Genomic DNA, 19,323 nt, shown 5'->3' on the forward strand with positions numbered 1-19,323 from the left:
CATACTTAGTTATCTTTTATTTTAGGTATATTTGTTTGCACTGTTTTTAAATCCTAGTTGAAATCGACATACCTGGTTACGTCACCCAAGTATATCCTGGCACCCTAGAGTGACGCAGGAAGAGGCCAGATAAAGCGGGAGTAAACGTGAAACAGCCTGTTGCCTTTTTATCCTCAGCTTCTCCACGTTCACTGTGCCGGAGGGCATTTTAATGGCCGAATAAATGTAACATTTTATCGGGTGAGTGCATATGCTATTTTTTCTTTGTTTTTTCACGTGTTGGATTTTCTATATGTTCATATCGCACCCTCAGAACATACTATAGCTCCTAGCAGAAATGCTCCTTCATGCACGCTAGGTGTAGTACTTCATGTTTGCAGTGGTGCCGCCTGCATATTCTCTGCATATGTTACTATGTTTAATAGATACAAAATGCTGGTAAGTAGACACAAACAAAGCCTATGCATTTGACCCAAACATATCAGTTTTGTTGCCAATATTCTAAGTCTAAACTTATCCATACACATTGGATTAAACTTGATGATGAACAATCTCAACTAATATCATCATTCATCGGGTAAGTGACTACTGACAGACAATCCTCTTCTGGAAAGAACTTGGCTTGTTTGAAATTTTCAGCCTATTGTCATATTAAAGATTTTTTGTTTTTGGAAGTTTTATTATACATGAGCACTGTTTATGTTCTCAGATAACTGGTTCGTCAGGTAATTGTAGCTGGCAATAGGGAGTAAAATGCATATGGTTGGGAGTGTTCTTTTTTCAGATGATGGTTACTTCTATTTAATGTGTATGGCTACATTTAGTGTTACTGTGAACACTTTTGTTGATATTTTCTAACATCTACAGCAGCTCTGTATCATTGATGATGTGCAGCCAGACTTTTTGGCATGTACAGTTAGGTTCTTCATTCATTAGGTTGCACTATACCCATCCAGACCTGCACAATGAGTTACAGTATGCCACAGCCAACCCCATACTGCCACCTTTAGGGTATATTCATACGTACAATTTCAAGCTACAGATTTCAATGTAAACTAAGCTTCAAATCTGCAGCTTCAAATCCTGTGCATCAAATATGTGTAGGATACTGTACGTGTGAATAGACCCACACAAACATTATATATATATATATATATATATATATATATATATATATATATATATATATATATACACATATACACACACACAGGGTGGGCAATTTATATGGATACACCTTAATAAAATGGGAATGGTTGGTGATATTAACTTCCTGTTTGTGGCACATTAGTATATGTGAGGGGGGAAACTTTTCAAGATGGGTGGTGACCATGGTGGCCATTTTGAAGTTGGCCATTTTGAATCCAACTTTTGTTTTTTCAATAGGAAGAGAGTCATGTGACACATCAAACTTATTGGGAATTTCACCAGAAAAACAATGATGTGCTTGGCTTTAACGTAACTTTATTCGTTCATGAGTTATTTACAAGTTTCTGACTACTTAAAAAATGTGTTCAATGTGCTGCCCATTGTGTTGGATTGTCAATGCAACCCTCTTCTCCCACTCTTCACACACTGATAGCAACACTGCAGGAGAAATGCTAGCACAGGCTTCCAGTATCCGTAGTTTCAGGTGCTGCAGAATGGGCAAAACAAACATTGGAACAGGACTAGGGCTGGGCGGTATGACCAAATATGTGTATCACAGTATTTTTTTTTACTTACGGCGGTTCCACGGTATATAACAGTATTTTCTCACCCCTCCCCAAATCGTGTGACCCGCCAGCGCTGTTCTGTCCCCCCAACCCCCCCTATCATGTGACCCGCACGCGGTGTTCGGCTCCCCAAGAACCCCCCCCCCAAATCATCTGACCCGCCAGCACTGTTCTGCTCCCCACAATTAATGAACAGCCCAGCGGGGTACTACTCACAGATGTCAAGCATTGCCCACCTCATCTTTGTTGGGGGCCGCCGGCGATGGAACTCACTGTATGCCAGTGGTCTCCAACCTGCGGACCTCCAGTTGTTGCAAAACTACAACTCCCAGCATGCAGGACAGCCAACGGCAGTCCAGGCATGCTGGGAGTTGTAATTTTGCAACAGCTGGAGGTCCGCAGGTTTGAGACCACTGCTGTTCGCTGTATACCTATGTCCGGGCTGCAAAAGATACAGAAAATAAACTTTTAACTCACCAACCTCGGCCGCACGCTGGGGACGGGGGAGGACAGACGTCAGCCTATCACCGGCCGGAGCGATGTCCTGCCTCGGCCAGTGATAGGCTGAGCCCACTGTCATGTAAGAAGCCGGCTTCTTACATGACAGTGGGCTCAGCCTATCACCGGCCTAGGCAGGACATAGCTGCGGCCAGTGATAGGCTGACGGCTGTCCGACGTTCCAGGGCCGACGTAGATAAGTTAAAAGTTTATTTTCTGTATTTTTGCAGCCGGCATAGGGATGCAGCGTACAGCAGTGGTCTCCAACCTGCGGACCTCCAGCTGTTGCAAAACTACAACTCCCAGAATGCCCGGACAGCGTTGGCTGTCCGGGCATGCTGGGAATTGTAGTTTTGCAACATCTGGAGGTCCACAGGTTGGAGACCACTGGCGTACAGTATAGAGTTCCAGCGCCGGTGTCGGCCCACAACAAAGAGGAGGAGGGCAGTGCTTGACATCTGTGAGTAGTACCCCGCTGGCTGGGCTGATAATTAATTGGGGGGGAGAAGAACAGCGCTGGCGGGTTGCATATGATTAGTTCCCCGATGTGGGGACAGTGCTGCGCTTATAATTCATTCCCAAGGGGGAGGGGCCCAACCGGTATTGCGGTATGGGCTAATATTCATATCGTCCAGCCCAAATATGTCGGTATTCGGTATGAACCGGAATACCGCCCAGCCTTAAACAGGACCCTCAGTTTATGCAGAAAATTTTGTTCAGTGATGAGGCAAACTTTTATGTGAATGGTGAAGTTAACAAACAAAACCACCGCTATTGGTCTGACACTAACCCACATTGGATAGATCCCTCCAAGACTGTTGGAACACAAACATTTATGGTATGGTGTGGTATATGGGGTATAAAGATAGTGGGGCCATTCTTCATCAATGAAAACCTCAAGGCCACTGGATATGTGAAATTGCTACATGATGATGTGTTTCCCTCTTTATGCACTGAAGCTGGCACGTTCCCTGAGTTTTTCCAGCAAGATGGTGCACGACCACATTATGGGTGTCAGGTCTGAGCATTCCTAGATGAACAGTTTCCTGGAAAGTGGATTGGTCGTCGTGGGCAAGTTGAATGGCCCCCAAGGTCTCCCGATGTGACCCCCTTAGACTTTTATCTTTGGGGTCATCTGAAGGCAATTGTCTATGCTGTGAAAATAAGAGATGTGCAGCACCTGAAACTACGGATACTGGAAGCCTGTGCTAGCATTTCTCCTGCGGTGTTGCTATCAGTGTGTGAAGAGTGGGAGAAGAGGGATGCATTGACAATCCAACACAATGGGCAGCACATTGAACACATTTTATAAGTGGTCAGAAACTTGTAAATAACTCATGAAAGAATAAAGTTAAGTTAAAACCAAGCACATCATTGTTTTTCTTGTGAAATTTCCAATAAGTTTGATGTGTCACATGACCCTCTTCCTATTGAAAAAACAAAAGTTGGATTCAAAATGGCCGACTTCAAAATGGCCACCATGGTCACCATCCATCTTGAAAAGTTTCCCCCCTCACATATACTAATGTGCCACAAACAGGAAGTTAATATCACCAACTATTCCTATTTTATTAAGGTGTATCCATATAAATGGCCCACCCTGTGTATGTGTATGTGTGTGTGTGTGTATATATATATATATATATATATATATATATATATATATATATATATATATAAAGGCTATACATAAATAGGTTACCCTAGAGAAAGCTGTGTCTTAAGATAGCGATATGCATGGGTTGGGGAGAATGAAGGGTGCACCACAACATTAGCTGACTGTGGATCTGCTTTTATGTATTAAGACTGCTTATCATTTCATGTGCTTCTGTGAGTATAATAAAACACAGTGCTTTGAAAACATCTATCATTGACTGTACTATGAGTTGGTCTTCCATTCTTTAATCAAAGCTGGTCAAAAGTAGACCTGTCCTGCAGAGAAAAGTTTGGGTGAGACGCTGCTTTGGTGTGTAGAGGAGGAGGGGGGGTTCAAGATCTGGACTAGGATATTGGGTTGACCACGCAAGGTTAATTGATTTAAAAAAGAAGTCCCATGACCGATCAGTACAGAAAAACGTATCCCCTATCCACAGGATAGGGGATAAGTTTTAGATCATGGGGGGTCCGAGCGCTGTGGCCCCCCGCCCTCACCTGTACAGAGCACCGGCTCTCCCACAGAGCAGCGTGACACGCCCCCTCCATATATCTCCATGAGAGAGCGGTTCAGCTATCTTCGGCTTTACCACAGAGATATATGGAGGAGGGAGTGGCGGCCCCTTCGTGCGGGGGTCGTGACGCGCCACTCTATGGAAGAGTTGGGGCTCTTTACAGGGGATCTCGGGGGGCCACAGTGCTGGGACCCCCCCCTGCAATCTAAAACTGCGGATAGAAGATTTGTTTTTCTGTACTGATCAGGCATGGAACTTTAAGGGGTTATCCAGCATTGGAAAAACAGAGCTGATTTCTCTCTTTTTTATCTATTTTAAAAACAGCAACACATTTGTCAGCAGGTTGGGTGTAATTTTGCAGCTTAGATTCACTGAAGTGAACGGAGTCAAGTAATACGTTGTAATACCACACACAACCTGCAGACAATTGTGGTGCTGTTTTAGGAAGAAATTAGTTCTGTTTTTCTATTGCTGGATAACCCCTTCAATAAATAGGACTTGTCCTTAAATTCTGCGCACTGTGGATCCTGAAGTAGCGGCGCTATGTTAAAATTTCTGGTTTAAAAATAAAGCGGGTGTCACACTACTCCTCTTAAGCGCTTTGTACCGCAGGGAAGTGTGCTTTGAGCTATTTTTCATTGTTCAGTGACTTTGCACTGTAACAAGAGAGAATAGGGCAAGAGGTGCGAGACTAAGTACCAGAAAAGAATTGAACATGTTAAAGGATAAATACTCAGGAGATAGAAGATATGATTACTTGACAGATACGAAAACTCTGCCATAGTTTATACGATGCAGATTTTTTCAACGGAGGGAAAATCAAGGGACATGGGGCTAAGTCTATGTGGAAATCTGTAGCAGATCAACGTTTATATCCAAGGCCGAAATCTGGGGGCCTGCTTTGTATTTACACTGTGGATGCTATTTTAAACATGCAAGATGGAGTGGAATAATCCTTTGTGTCACCCATCAGGGATTTGTTGTAAGATTTTGGTTGCGGAATCAAAATTCCACATAGAAAAAATAGAATAAACTTTTAGGAGACTAGTTACACGTAGTAAAGTTGTTCATCTCTAGCCTGAACAAAGCATTTGATTCACATAATGGAATTTTAACATAACATTAGTGCCGGGCGGTATACCGGTTCATACCGAATACCAAAATGTTTGCGCTGCACGATATGAATTTTTCCCATACCGCAACACCGGTTGGGCCCCTCCCCCTTGGGAATGAATTATCAGTCCAGCGCAGCGCTGACCCCACATGGGGAAACTAATCATATGTGATCCCCCAGCGCTATTCTGCTCCCCCCCACACCAAATCATGTTGCCCGCCAGCACTATTCTGCTCCCCCCCCCCACCAAATCATGTTACCCGCCAGCACTATTCTGCTCCCCCCCCACCAAATCATGTTACCTGCCAGCGCTGTTCTGCTCCCCCCCCCCACCAAATCATGTAGCCAGCACTGTTCTGCTCCCCCCCCCCAATTAATTATCAGCCCAGCGGGGTACTACTCACTCGCAAGCACTGCCCTCCTCCTCTTTGTTGAGGGCCGCCTGCGCTGGAACTCTATACTGTACGCCAGTGGTCTCCAACCTGCGGACCTCCAGTTGTTGCAAAACTACAACTCCCAGCATGCCCGGACAGCCAACGGCTGTCCGGGCATGCTGGGAGTTGTAGTTTTGCAACAGCTGGAGGTCCGCAGGTTGGAGACCATTGCTGTACACTGTATCCCTATGCCCGGGCTGCAAAAGATAAAGAAAATAAACTTTAACTTACCTACGCCAGCCTTACGCTGGGGACGGGAACGTCGGACAGCTGACAGTCTATCATCGACCGCAGCGATGTCCCGCCCGATGTCCAGTTATAGGCTGTCAGCCATTCACCGACCGCAGCGATGTCCCGCCCCAGACAGTGATAGACTGAGTCCACTGTCATGTAAGGAGCTCTGGCCGGCTTCTTACATGACAGTGGGCTCAGTCTATCACTGGACATCGCTGCGGTCGGTGATAGGCTGACAGCCTATCACTGGACATCGGGCGGGACATCGCTGCGGTCGGTGATAGGCTGACGGCTGTCCGACGTTCCCATCCCCAGCGTAAGGCCAGTCCCAAAGAACAGCGTGTGGCCGACGTAGGCAAGTTAAAGTTTATTTTCTTTATCTTTTGCAGCCCCGGCATAGGGATACAGCGTACAGCAGTGGTCTCCAACCTGCGGACCTCCAGCTGTGTGATGCCTGGACAGCCAACGGCCATAAGTTACAAAAATATCGCCATAAGTTACATAAATACTGTGATACACACATTTGGTCATACCGCCCAGCTCTACATAACATACATAAGCACACGATTGCTGTAAGTGCACCATGTATGGTTACTTATTGCTTAAAATAAAAAACACAACGCAAATAAATACTATGGACATACCTATAAAGTTTCTATACTAATATTCCACCCCATAGTTCTACTAGGCACTGAAACTTTCTGCATTCGATTTGTTAGGATGCGAGTACTAGCACAATCTGCGTTTCCAAATAAAACCAGACACAAAAGCAAAAGGAAAATCTTTCTTCCACGTACCGCCCCCACACACAACAGCAAAAAGAAGAAAAAAAAAAAAGAAAGAAAAGAAAATCAATTTTTAAACTAAGGGAAGCCACATCTGGAAGAAAGTCTGTTTTACTACTGCGTATTCAGCCCACTCAAAGCCATACTTGAAAGTCTGTCCCATCTCCCCGACATATGACGTACAGTCTGCACCAGACACACCAAAAGGTGAACGAGCTGTCAGAGAAGTAGAAAGACGAAGACTTACCATCAGCTGCAGCCAGGCTCCAGGCTCTATTCTGTCAGGCTTCACATACTTGCTAAGCAGTGTTGTATCTGCTGGTTACGGAAATTACATAGATATACGCAGCGCCGGGTGAAGTGTAAATACATGTTCTTCATCGAGGGCCTTAACTCCTCTGCATTTCTCTATTGTCCCTAAACCGAATTTGAGTCATAGAGCACTTTGTATGCATTTTGCACCAACTTCCAGAATTGTAATTTGGTTTCATTATCTCGTAATCGCATTTATGTGTTATTAATAAAGCGTTTTTGCAACAACTGACAACAGACATTAGTCATTTCCAAAGATAAAGAAATATGCCCCATGGCTGGGAAAGCATTGTGGTTCTTATTTTCGAAGGGGAGATCGAAATTTGAAAAATTTATACACTATACAATGGTCCCTCAAGTTACTATATTAATTGGTTCCGGGACGACCATTGTATGTTGAAACCATTGTATGTTGAGACCAGAACTCTATGGAAACCTGGTAATTGGTTCTAAAGGCACCAAAATGTCATCCAAAAATAGGAAAAAAGGGAGGATTAAAGAAAAATAAGTAGATAACTAATAGAGATAAAGCAAATCCTTACATATAAAAGTAAGAAAGATCTGCTGGGAGCTGTAAATCACTCTCTATGTCAGTGTTTCCCAAGCAGGGAGCCTCCAGCTGTTGCAAAACTACAACTCCCAGCATGCCCGGACAGCCAAAGGCTGTCCGGGCATGCTGGGAGTTGTAGTTTTGCAACAGCTGGAGGCTCCCTGCTTGGGAAACACTGGTCTATTTGAGGACAGGAGCTTCTTCAGGGTCCTGTAAGTAAAAAAGTAATGGAGTCGCCCTCACCTGGTGTCCAAAGGAGCAGGTAACCCTGGTACAGGTAAAGTGTACAGAACATGTAATACCTCCCTGTACTGTAGGGGGCGCTACCAGACACCAGTCAGTGCATACACTTCAGTAATACAGGTGTTTTACCAGTGAATGCCCACCCTGATTGGTAGGTTCTTCCGGCCATTGACACGTTTCACAGATCCGGACTGTCTGTACATTGTATGTTGAGTCTGGTTTCAACTTACGATGGTCCAGAAAAGACCATTGTATGTTGAAACTATTGTATGTTGAGGCCATTTTAAGTTGAGGTATCACTGTACATTGCATAGGTAATAAGTGTCTGATCATGGGGGGGGTCTGACCTCTGGGACGCCTGCAATCTCCAGAATAGGTCCCAACTCCTCCCAGCTAAGCACTCCAGCTCCCCACCACCTGGGAAAGTCGGCTCAGCAAATCACAGACTGAAGGGGGGTTATCAACGGAGAGAGGACACTGCTGCAGCCAGTGTTGGCTTAGTGGGCCGTAACTGCCAAGACAAAAATGTCTCAGAACACGGGGCCAGTGCACTCCGTAGCAAGAGTGGGGGCTCTGTTGTAGAGTTTACAAGGGTAGCAGAGATTATATAGATGATAAGTTCCTGGATAACATCTATAAAGGGGTACTCCGCCCTTCGATATCGTATCCCCCTATCCCCGATAAGATGTCTGACCGTGGGGATCCCGCCCCAGGGACCTCCGCGATCTCTATGCAGCACCCGGACACAAACGGCCCAGCCTGAGACAAATGGCAGTGTGAAAGCAGCCTTAGTAGAGATACGTTCCCCCCAAAGGGCAAAAAAACTCTTTGTGGTTTTGCTTTGCGACACCTCATTTCCATTTGATTTTAGCATAGAGAAGCCGAGAATGCTATACTCATCTGTATAAAAATAAATATATAAATATCAGAGAGATCTGTCTGAAACTTTAGCAGCTTTTCAATGGTGAAAACTCCTTTTCAAAGGCAATAAGCAGGGTAGAATGGATTATTCCTCTGTCTATGTTGACAGAAATCTTAATCCTTTCAATAATTATCAGCTGCTGAAGTTGAGTTGTTGTTTTCTATCTGGCAACAGTGCTCTCTGCTGACATCTCTGCTTGTCTCGGGTACTGCACAGAGTAGAAGAGGTTTGCTATGGGGATTTGCTTCTAAACTGGGTGGTTCCTGAGACAAGCCTCATTTACTAAGCTGAAACTGACCGGTTTTTGTCTGGTTACTTTGGCGCAGTGTCTGAGACATGTCTGCGCCAGTGTGCGCCTGAAAATCCAACAAACCCGACATTGCACTGTGAAAATCCGAAAAGGGTGTGTGGTCTGTTGCAAAGGGGCGTGGTTGGTCCGAGAAAGGGCCTGGTTTCCCAACCCGACCGATTTACTATTGAATTCACAGAAAATCCTGTGGGTAAATGGCTGGAAATATCGACCTAGAAAAAGCTGGTCAGAAAATGTTCCCAACTTTTCCCAATAGTAAATAGAGAGGAATCCTGCATGTCTGAAAAAACTTTTCCCACTAGTAAAAACCTGAAACTCTTAGTAAATGAGGCCCAATGTGTCATCAGAGAGCACTTAGACAGAAAAGAACAACTCAACTTCATCAGCTCATAAGTACTGAAAGGATTAAGATTTTTTGATAGAAGTAATTTACAAATCTTAGTAAATGAAGAACAAAGGTGCCCTGCACTCACCGCTTCAGTCCAGGTAATCCTGCTCCCATCTCGGGTCACGACTCGAACACGGAGGACATGGATAATGGAGCGCTCAGAGGCGACTGCCGGCGGTTTCACGCATAGGAATGCACTTCATCCGGCCGGATGAAGCGCATTCCTATGCGTGAAACCGCCGGCAGTCGCCTCTGAGCGCTCCATTATCCATGTCCTCCGTGTTCGAGTCGTGACCCGAGATGGGAGCAGGATTACCTGGACTGAAGCGGTGAGTGCAGGGCACCTTTGTTCTTCATTTACTATTATTTGGTGACTACGGTCTTTATTGTCCTAGCACCTACGCTGCCAGGGTGGATTTCCAGACTAGCGGGACGCCGTCTCCATCTCGTGGTCTTAGGAGGCTTAAGGTATCGGTGCCACTGTTGTTTCTCTTTTACTATTATTTACAAATCTGTTTAACTTTCTGGAGCCAGTTGATATATAAAAAAAAAAGTTTTTTCCTGGAATACCCCTTTAACCCCTTAAGGACGCAGCCCTTTTTCACTGTAAGGACTGAGACCTTTTTCGCAATTCTAGCCACCATCGCTTTACGCATTAATAACTCTAAAACGCTTTTACCGAATATTCAGATTCTGAGACTGTTTTTTCGTGACATATTCTACTTTATTTTGGTGGTAAATTTTCGTCATTACTTGCATGCTTTTTTGGTGAAAAATCCCCAAATTTCATGAAATTTTAGAAAATTTTGCATTTTTCTAACTTTGAAGCTCTCTGCTTGTAAGGAAAATGGATATTCCAAACACATTTTATTTTTATTCACAAATATAATATGTCCACTTTATGTTGGCATCATAAAATGGACATATTTTTACTTTTTGAAAAAATTTGAAGGCTTCAAAGTAGAGCAGCAATTTTCAAAAATGTCATGAAAATTGCTAAATCTGAAGGGACAGATGTTACAGAACTACAACTCCCAGCATGCCTGGGCAGTCTAGGCATGCTGAGAGTTGTAGCTTGGCAACATCTGGAGGGCTACCGTTTGGGCCCCACTGTAACAGTGGTCTCCAAACTGTGACCCTCCAGATGTTGCAAAACTACAACTCCCAGTTCTGCCTTCCTTGTGGTTGCCACAGTAAAGATCGCTTTACTTTCACTTTCATCCCCCCCACCGTTGTTTCCCTTCCTGAGCCGGGATCTCCGCAGTCTCCACGCCATCTTCAGGTAAGGTACCGGTCTCCATCATCTCCCCCCGTTCTGCCCGACATCCGGGGGTGGGCAGAACGGGGGGATGCCATGGCAACCCACTGTCCTGCGCTGCCATTGGTCAGAATCAGTTCTGACCAATGGCAGTGGATAGGAAGAGATCGCAGCACTGCGACCTCGCTCCTATCCCTCAGGATGATTGGGGCTGTCACTGACAGCTCCAATCATCCCTATTTTCTGGGTCATCGGGTCACCAGAGACCCGATCAGCCTGGAATAGCAGAAAATCGCATGTCTGAATTGACATGCGATTTTCTGCGATCACCGACATGGGGGGGGGGGGGGGGGGGGGATGCCTCCTGAATGATTTCAGCAGGCATCCCGGTTCGGTCCCCAACTGGCTAGCGGCGGGGACTGGAATTTCCACGGGCGTATGCACACGCCCCACGTCCTTAAGGACTCGGGATGCAGGGCATATGCATACGCCCGGCGTCCTGAAGAGGTTAATCTTTGAAACAAGCATATGCTACTGGCAGGATTTTAAGGACGCAGTTTTTACAATGAAAAATCCACCAACAGAGCCATATTGGGATTGTTTTTCATTTTTTGCGGAACCAATTGTACTTATCACAATACCATAACAATTTTAAGATGAAATATTCTGTGAAAAAGTAAAAAAAAATGTTTGTGAAGTAACATCGGAAAAAAAAATATTTTACAAATAATTTATCAATCTGTCCAAGACAAAAACTGGAGAAATTCTGCCCATAACAACCAATTACAGCTCAGCTTTCCTATCCTAACGAGCTCTGGTAAAGTGAATCCTGAGCTGTGATTGGCTGTTGGGGCAAAATCTACTAGGATTTCTCTTAAAAATTGACATGTCAGAAGGTTTTTAGGGTATAAAGTAAGGGCAGGTGATTCTTACTGAGCCTTATTAGCTGTAGGCTAAAGTGGAGTAGATGGACTGGGAGCCATTTCTCTGTACATTGCACCATATTCAGTGACACAAAACAACCTCCGCAGGGAGCACAATGCCACATGGAAGAAGTACAGGCTTAAAGTGAAGCTTATAGTAGGCTTTTAGGGTATAAAGTAAGGGCATGGCTGTATAGGGCTTTTGAACCTGAATGTGTAAATACCTTTCATTGGGTAATCGAACTCTCCTGCACAAAGATATCAGAGTTTAAGAAGATATGTAAATTTAGGCTTTTGAGCTTTAATCAGCTAGGGGAACACCTAGTGGGCATCAAAGGCTAATTTGCATACCTCTTTAAACTCTGATATCTTGGTACAGGTGAGGTCAATAACTTAATGAAAGGTGTGTACTGATTCAGAGTCAAAAGCCCTATACAGCCATGAAATTACGTCATACCCTAAAAGCCTACTATAAGGTTCACTTTAAGCCTGTAGTTCTTCCATGTGGCATTATGCTCCCTGAGGAAGTTGTTTTATACCACTGAATATGGTGCAGAGTCCATCTACTCCACTTCAGATGCATAGGCATTACCAGTGTGTGCTGTATCGTAGTTTTATCCATGTGTTCTGAGTCTCTCTCTGTGCAACTGGATCTTGTGGATTCCTCAGCCTAGATCATGCTGTTGAAGGAAGGAAGTCAGGAAGCCGAGACCTGACATCACTAGTCAGCTGATGACAGGGAGCCTGTCTGCTTCAATGGGTGGAGCGATCGCTTGGTAGGAGAGAGATCAATCTGCAACTAATGCAACAGGTGTAGGCACCCTGATTGAAAACCACAGGTCTTTTAAATGGATGCAGCTCATTTATGTTTCATTGCCTGGGGTGGCTGATGTGAGGGAGGGAGGAAAATATGTGATTTGTAGTAAAAAAAAGAAAACTCAAAAAGGAATTACCAGTTCACAAAAAGCTAGCCACAGAATTATGGTAATCTCACAACATAACCATTTAGCCCCAAGACAAGCGCAGATCCTTCCTAAGCATGTCCATTACTGTCTGGCAGGTACTTACTAAAATCCCCTTATGGTGGAAGGTGGATAACCCCTTTAAATGTGATATTTCAACTTTTTCCACTATTTAGATCTACATAACTCATGTATAAACTAATCTGGCTTACCAGCAAAATGTCCATACATAGCAGTTCATTACCAGCATACTGCCAGATAACCTCATTCTGGCTGACTTCATACTTAATGACATGCAGTCATCCTGAGGGCCCTCCAAAGCATTTTAATGACCACCTCAGTAAACCAGTGATTCACATCTCCACCAACAACCGGCATGCAGCACAAGTACTGAGTCACCCACTTATGACAACAATCACTTCAAGAGGCAGGCGAAAAACCACAAACTATTGCATTTCTAATGACAATAAAAACACACAGCTAAACACTATACTGTAGTTTAAAAATAATTCAATACAAACTACGGTAAGTAAGATGTCTACAGAACATGATATATGTAGCATTATTACTGGGTTTTCTTCTGTTACCACTAAGGTAGTCCATGTCATAAGACATCTGGGTATACTTCTAGATTATTAGACTAAACAGTATTAACCCCTTAAAGGGGTATTCCAGGCAAAACCTTTTTTTATATATATCAACTGGCTCCGGAAAGTTAAACAGATTTGTAAATTACTTCTATTAAAAAATCTTAATCCTTCCAATAGTTATTAGCTTCTGAATTTTCTGTTTAACTGCTCAATGATGATGTCACATCCCGGGAGCTGTGCATGATGGGAGAATATCACCATAGGAACTGCACAGCTCCCGGGACGTGAGTCATCAGAGAGCAGTTAGACAGGAAACAACAACTCCACTTCAGAAGCTAATAACTATTGGAAGGATTAAGATTTTTTAATAGAAGTAATTAACAAATCTGTTTAACTTTCCGGAGCCAGTTGATTTATATATATATATATATATATATATATATATATATATATATATATATAAAAAAGTTTTGGCCTGGAATACCCCTTTAAGGACGAGCCTTTTTTGCAAATCTGACCACTGTCCCTTTATGCATTAAAGGGGTTATCCAGGAAAAAAACTTTTTTTTTATATATCAACTGGCTCCAGAAAGTTAAACAGATTTGTAAATTACTTCTATTAAAAAAATCTTAATCCTTTCAGTACTTATGAGCTTCTGAAGTTAAGGTTGTTCTTTTCTGTCTAAGTCCTCTCTGATGACACGTGTCTCGGGAAACGCCCAGTTTAAAAGAGGTTTGCTATGGGGAATTGCTTCTAAACTGGGCGGTTCCCGAGACACGTGTCATCAGAGAGGACTTAGACAGAAAAGAACAACATTAACTTCAGAAGCTCATAAGTACTGAAAGGATTAAGATTTTTTAATAGAAGTAATTTACAAATCTGTTTAACTTTCTGGAGCCAGTTGATATATATAAAAAAAAGTTTTTCCCTGGATAACCCCTTTAATAACTGTGGGATGCTTCTTCTTTTCATTCTGATTCATTCTAACTTTGAAACTCTCTGCTTGTAAGGAAAATGGACATTACAAATAAAATATATTGATTCACATATACAATATGTCTACTTTGATTTAATCAGAAAGTTGACATGTTTTTTACTTTTTGAAGACATTAGAGGGCTTCAAAGTATAGCAGCAATTTTCAAAATTTTGACGACAAATTAAAAATCAGAATTTTTCAGGGACCAGTTAAGTTTGAAGTGGATTTGAGGGACTTTTCTGTAAGAAATACCCCATAAATGACCCATTATAGAAACGGCACCCCTCAAAGTATTCAAATTGACATTCAGAAAGTTTGTTAACCCTTTAGGTGTTTCACAGGAACAGCAGCAAAGTGGAGGAGTAAAATCAGAATCAAAATATTTTACACTAACACGTTCATGTAGCCCCATTGTTTTAATGTTTACAAGAGCTATAATGAGAAAAAGACCCCCAAAACATGTAACCCAATTTTTTTCATTATGGCAATACCTCATATGTTGACGTAAAGTACTCTGTGGGATTACAACCTGGCTCAAGAGGGAGAGAGCAACTGTGGGATTTTGGAGAACTAATTTTGCTGTCATGGTTTTGGGGGGCATGTTGCATTTAGGAAGTCCCCATGGTTCCAGAACAGCAAACAAAACTCAACATGACACACTATTTGGGAATCTACACCCCTCAAGGAACATAACAAGGGGTATAGTGAGGCTTAAAGTTAAACTGTAGTGGTACACTTTTATATATGCCTGTGCCGGGCCTCAAAAACAAAATAAACTCATACAAACCTTCCTATGAGCCCCAGTTGGTCCGGCACAGGCCTCACGGTCCAGCGGTGCTGACCTCATTCCACTTCCTGGGGACGGGGACGCCGCAGAGCCGTCGGCGTATCACCGGCCGTAGCGATGTTCCGCCCCGGTCGGCGATAGGCTGAGCCCACTGTCATGTAAGGAGCTCTGGCCGGCTTCTTACCTGACAGTGGGCTCAGCCTATCACAGGCCGGGACGGGACATCGCTGCGGCCGGTGATACACCGATGGCTCTGCAGCGCCCCCGTCCCCAGGAAGTGGAATGATGTCAGCACCGCCGGACCGTGAGGCCTGTGCCGGACCAAAGGGGGCTCGTAGGAAGGTATTTATAAGTTTATTTTGTTTATTTTTTAGGCCCGGGCACGGGCATATATAAAAGTGTATAGAAAATATTGCCCGGACCTTCCAAGGTAGTGTGATTTGATTAAATAGACAATAGGTAACTGGGTCGTACTCCAATAATAATTCAATGGTTATTTATTTAAAATGTATAGTGCATTACTCCTCACAGGGCCCTTGTGAGAAAAAACACATATAATAGATGAACAATATTAAACGATCTTAAAATGTAAAAATATTAAAAAGTATCACTGGCATATAAGATAGCTCTATGTAGACAAATTCATATAACGTCTTTACGGTATTGTGAAGATGCAGTATAAATGTCCTTTTGTGTGGCAATTATAAGTCCTGGATGATGTGGCTCTGTCAGCTCCCGTGCCTAGATATCACAGTCAGCGGTCTTAGATGGTACTGTGGCTTTAACTCTCAAGGTCCAGGTGTTATGCGGTGGTGGTCGTCCCAGGCTGGTGGCACTGGCAGGCGCCGATGATGGAATCGCCGGGAGACCGTGCGCTAGCAAGCGCCGATGGTAGATTTGTCAGGAGATCAGGCGCTGGCAGGCGCTGATGATATCGATCTCCTCACCGCTGGACCTGGAAGCCGGAGACTACACGCTGGGTAGATGGAACTTGCCTCGTGTAGATGGCGTGTGACGTCAGCTTGGGCCGGAGCTGGCCAGGTAAAATCAGGACCGGACACTAGTCTAGATCGACTAATGCATAGGAGATCCACAATGTGATGAATTTGCTCCGTGAGCAATAGCTTAAGTTCATAAAGAGCATAAATGCCAGTGAGCAAAATTAATGTACAGGACTAGACGTGTTTCAGGGTTCTCAGATACGACCCTTTCCTCAGTAGTCATAATGGTTAATAACAATGTTTATCTTTTTATAGGAGTACGAATCCCATGATTCAACAGTATTCTAAGTGATAACAAAAACATGAAATGGATAATCAAAAGAGTTACCTAGAGAGCAGAAAATAAATGAATGTGTATGTGAATACCGTCAGAAGACGGAAAATAAACGTTTTAGATTACGTGTATAGGTGAAACTGACTGAACTACTTGTGGGATTGCAATTAAATATCTTTCCCACAATTACAGTGAAAGTGAACACTATTAATGAAATGAAAGTAAAAATAAAAATAAATATGAAGATAAAAGTAAAAATGAAAATAAAAATAGAAATAAACATAAAAAATAAATAAAAATGGAGAAGAAATAAAATAAAATAAAAATTGAATAAAATTGGATGAAAAATAAAATATAAAGAATAGTAAAAGAAATAAAATAAAAATAGAAGTAAAAATAGATAAGTGCGAAATAAAATAAAAATGTAAAAGTAAGATGTCAGTGTAGAGGATGGAGTCAGTCCATGGGGCACCCCCCTAAAACACTACAGGGGTGATCCCATGGGCCAAGTGCATCCCCTACAGAAATCCAAATAGTTCAAAACTGGAGTTGAGTCCCCCTGGTTCTAAAGTTGCAAATTCAAAGATCTTCTTACTTTCAGCCTTGGACATTTTGAGCAGATAACTGCCACCACGCCAATCTTGTTTGACTAATTGGAAACCAGTGAAGGAGAGAGAAGACATATCGCTGTTATGGATGGTAGAAAAGTGAGCTGATAACGGATGTTTTAAGTTTTTATTTTTGATGTTATTGAGGTGTTCAGCTATCCTCATCTTAAGGGCCCTTTTGGTACGACCCACATACTGCTTTTTACAGCCGCATTCAATTATATATAGCACACCTTTTGAATTACAGGTAATTAGCTCTTCTATTTTCCATTTGAACGTGTTAGTTTTAGAACAGATCTCTAGAACTTTTTTAGGGCCCTTGATTTTCATACAGTTAGCACATGTTCCACACCTCACAAATCCCTTTGTGTTTAACCAACTCCAGTTTTGAACTATTTGGATTTCTGTAGGGGATGCACTTGGCCCATGGGATCACCCCTGTAGTGTTTTAGGGGGGTGCCCCATGGACTGACTCCATCCTCTACACTGACATCTTACTTATACATTTTTATTTTATTTCGCACTTATCTATTTTTACTTCTATTTTTATTTTATTTCTTTTACTATTCTTTATATTTTATTTTTCATCCAATTTTATTCAATTTTTATTTTATTTTATTTCTTCTCCATTTTTATTTATTTTTTATGTTTATTTCTATTTTTATTTTCATTTTTACTTTTATCTTCATATTTATTTTTATTTTTACTTTCATTTCATTAATAGTGTTCACTTTCACTGTAATTGTGGGAAAGATATTTAATTGCAATCCCACAAGTAGTTCAGTCAGTTTCACCTATACACGTAATCTAAAACGTTTATTTTCCGTCTTCTGACGGTATTCACATACACATTCATTTATTTTCTGCTCTCTAGGTAACTCTTTTGATTATCCATTTCATGTTTTTGTTATCACTTAGAATACTGTTGAATCATGGGATTCGTACTCCTATAAAAAGATAAACATTGTTATTAACCATTATGACTACTGAGGAAAGGGTCGTATCTGAGAACCCTGAAACACGTCTAGTCCTGTACATTAATTTTGCTCACTGGCATTTATGCTCTTTATGAACTTAAGCTATTGCTCACGGAGCAAATTCATCACATTGTGGATCTCCTACGCATTAGTCGATCTAGACTAGTGTCCGGTCCTGATTTTACCTGGCCAGCTCCGGCCCAAGCTGACGTCACACGCCATCTACACGAGGCAAGTTCCATCTACCCAGCGTGTAGTCTCCGGCTTCCAGATCCAGCGGTGAGGAGATCGATATCATCAGCGCCTGCCAGCGCCTGATCTCCTGACAAATCTACCATCGGCGCTTGCTAGCGCACGGTCTCCCGGCGATTCCATCATCGGCGCCTGCCAGTGCCACCAGCCTGGGACGACCACCACCGCATAACACCTGGACCTTGAGAGTTAAAGCCACAGTACCATCTAAGACCGCTGACTGTGATATCTAGGCACGGGAGCTGGCAGAGCCACATCATCCAGGACCGGTAACAGAGTATCCACTTTGATTTATAATTGCCACACAAAAGGACATTTATACTGCATCTTCACAATACCGTAAAGACGTTATATGAATTTGTCTACATAGAGCTATCTTATATGCCAGTGATACTTTTTAATATTTTTACATTTTAAGATCGTTTAATATTGTACATCTATTATATGTGTTTTTTCTCACAAGGGCCCTGTGAGGAGTAATGCACTATACATTTTAAATAAATAACCATTGAATTATTATTGGAGTACGACCCAGTTACCTATTGTCTATTTAATCAAATCACACTACCTTGGAAGGTCCGGGCAATATTTTTCTATACATATTTCGTTATTTTTTGCAGCTGTGGTATAGTTGCATGCCCTGTTGACCTCAGGTAGGGTTTACACATTAATTGTGAGCTGCACTTGCACCTTTTTTCCTTTTCATATATAAAAGTGTACCACTACAGTTGTCCTTTAACACCTCACAGATGTTTGACAGGTTTGCGCTGAAGTTGGACGTGAAAATGAAAAATTTGATTTTCAACAATAAAATGATGGTGTTACGCCAAATTAATAATTTTTACATGGGGTAATAGGAGAAAATGGACCCCAAAGTTTTAAGCCCAATTTCTCCCGAGTAAGGGGATACCCCATTTGTGGGCGTAAAGTGCTCTGTTACCGCACTATAGGTCTCAGAACAGAAGGAGCGCATAGGGCTTTCGGAGAGAGAATTTATCTTAAATGGTTTTTGGAAGCCCCCATGGTGCCAGAACAGCTTT

At 42.7% G+C, this 19,323-nt stretch overlaps 1 protein-coding gene across 4 annotated transcripts in view; it reads right to left on the reverse strand.

The window, feature by feature from the left end:
• The window catches only part of METTL15 (methyltransferase 15, mitochondrial 12S rRNA N4-cytidine), a 322,508-nt gene that overhangs the window by 268,687 nt on the left and 34,498 nt on the right, over positions 1-19,323 (reverse strand). The window contains exon 1 of one of the 4 annotated variants that reach the window (XM_056526684.1): positions 7,196-7,305. The exons of the other annotated variants lie outside the window; for them this stretch is intronic. Within the exon in view, the coding sequence (XP_056382659.1) occupies positions 7,196-7,198 (3 nt within the window). The 5' untranslated portion in view covers positions 7,199-7,305. Of the gene's footprint in view, positions 1-7,195; positions 7,306-19,323 lie in introns of those variants that run through there. 4 annotated transcript variants of the gene reach the window in all.

This window comes from Hyla sarda, chromosome 6 (assembly GCF_029499605.1).
Source record: "Hyla sarda isolate aHylSar1 chromosome 6, aHylSar1.hap1, whole genome shotgun sequence".
Taxonomy (NCBI): domain Eukaryota; kingdom Metazoa; phylum Chordata; class Amphibia; order Anura; family Hylidae; genus Hyla; species Hyla sarda.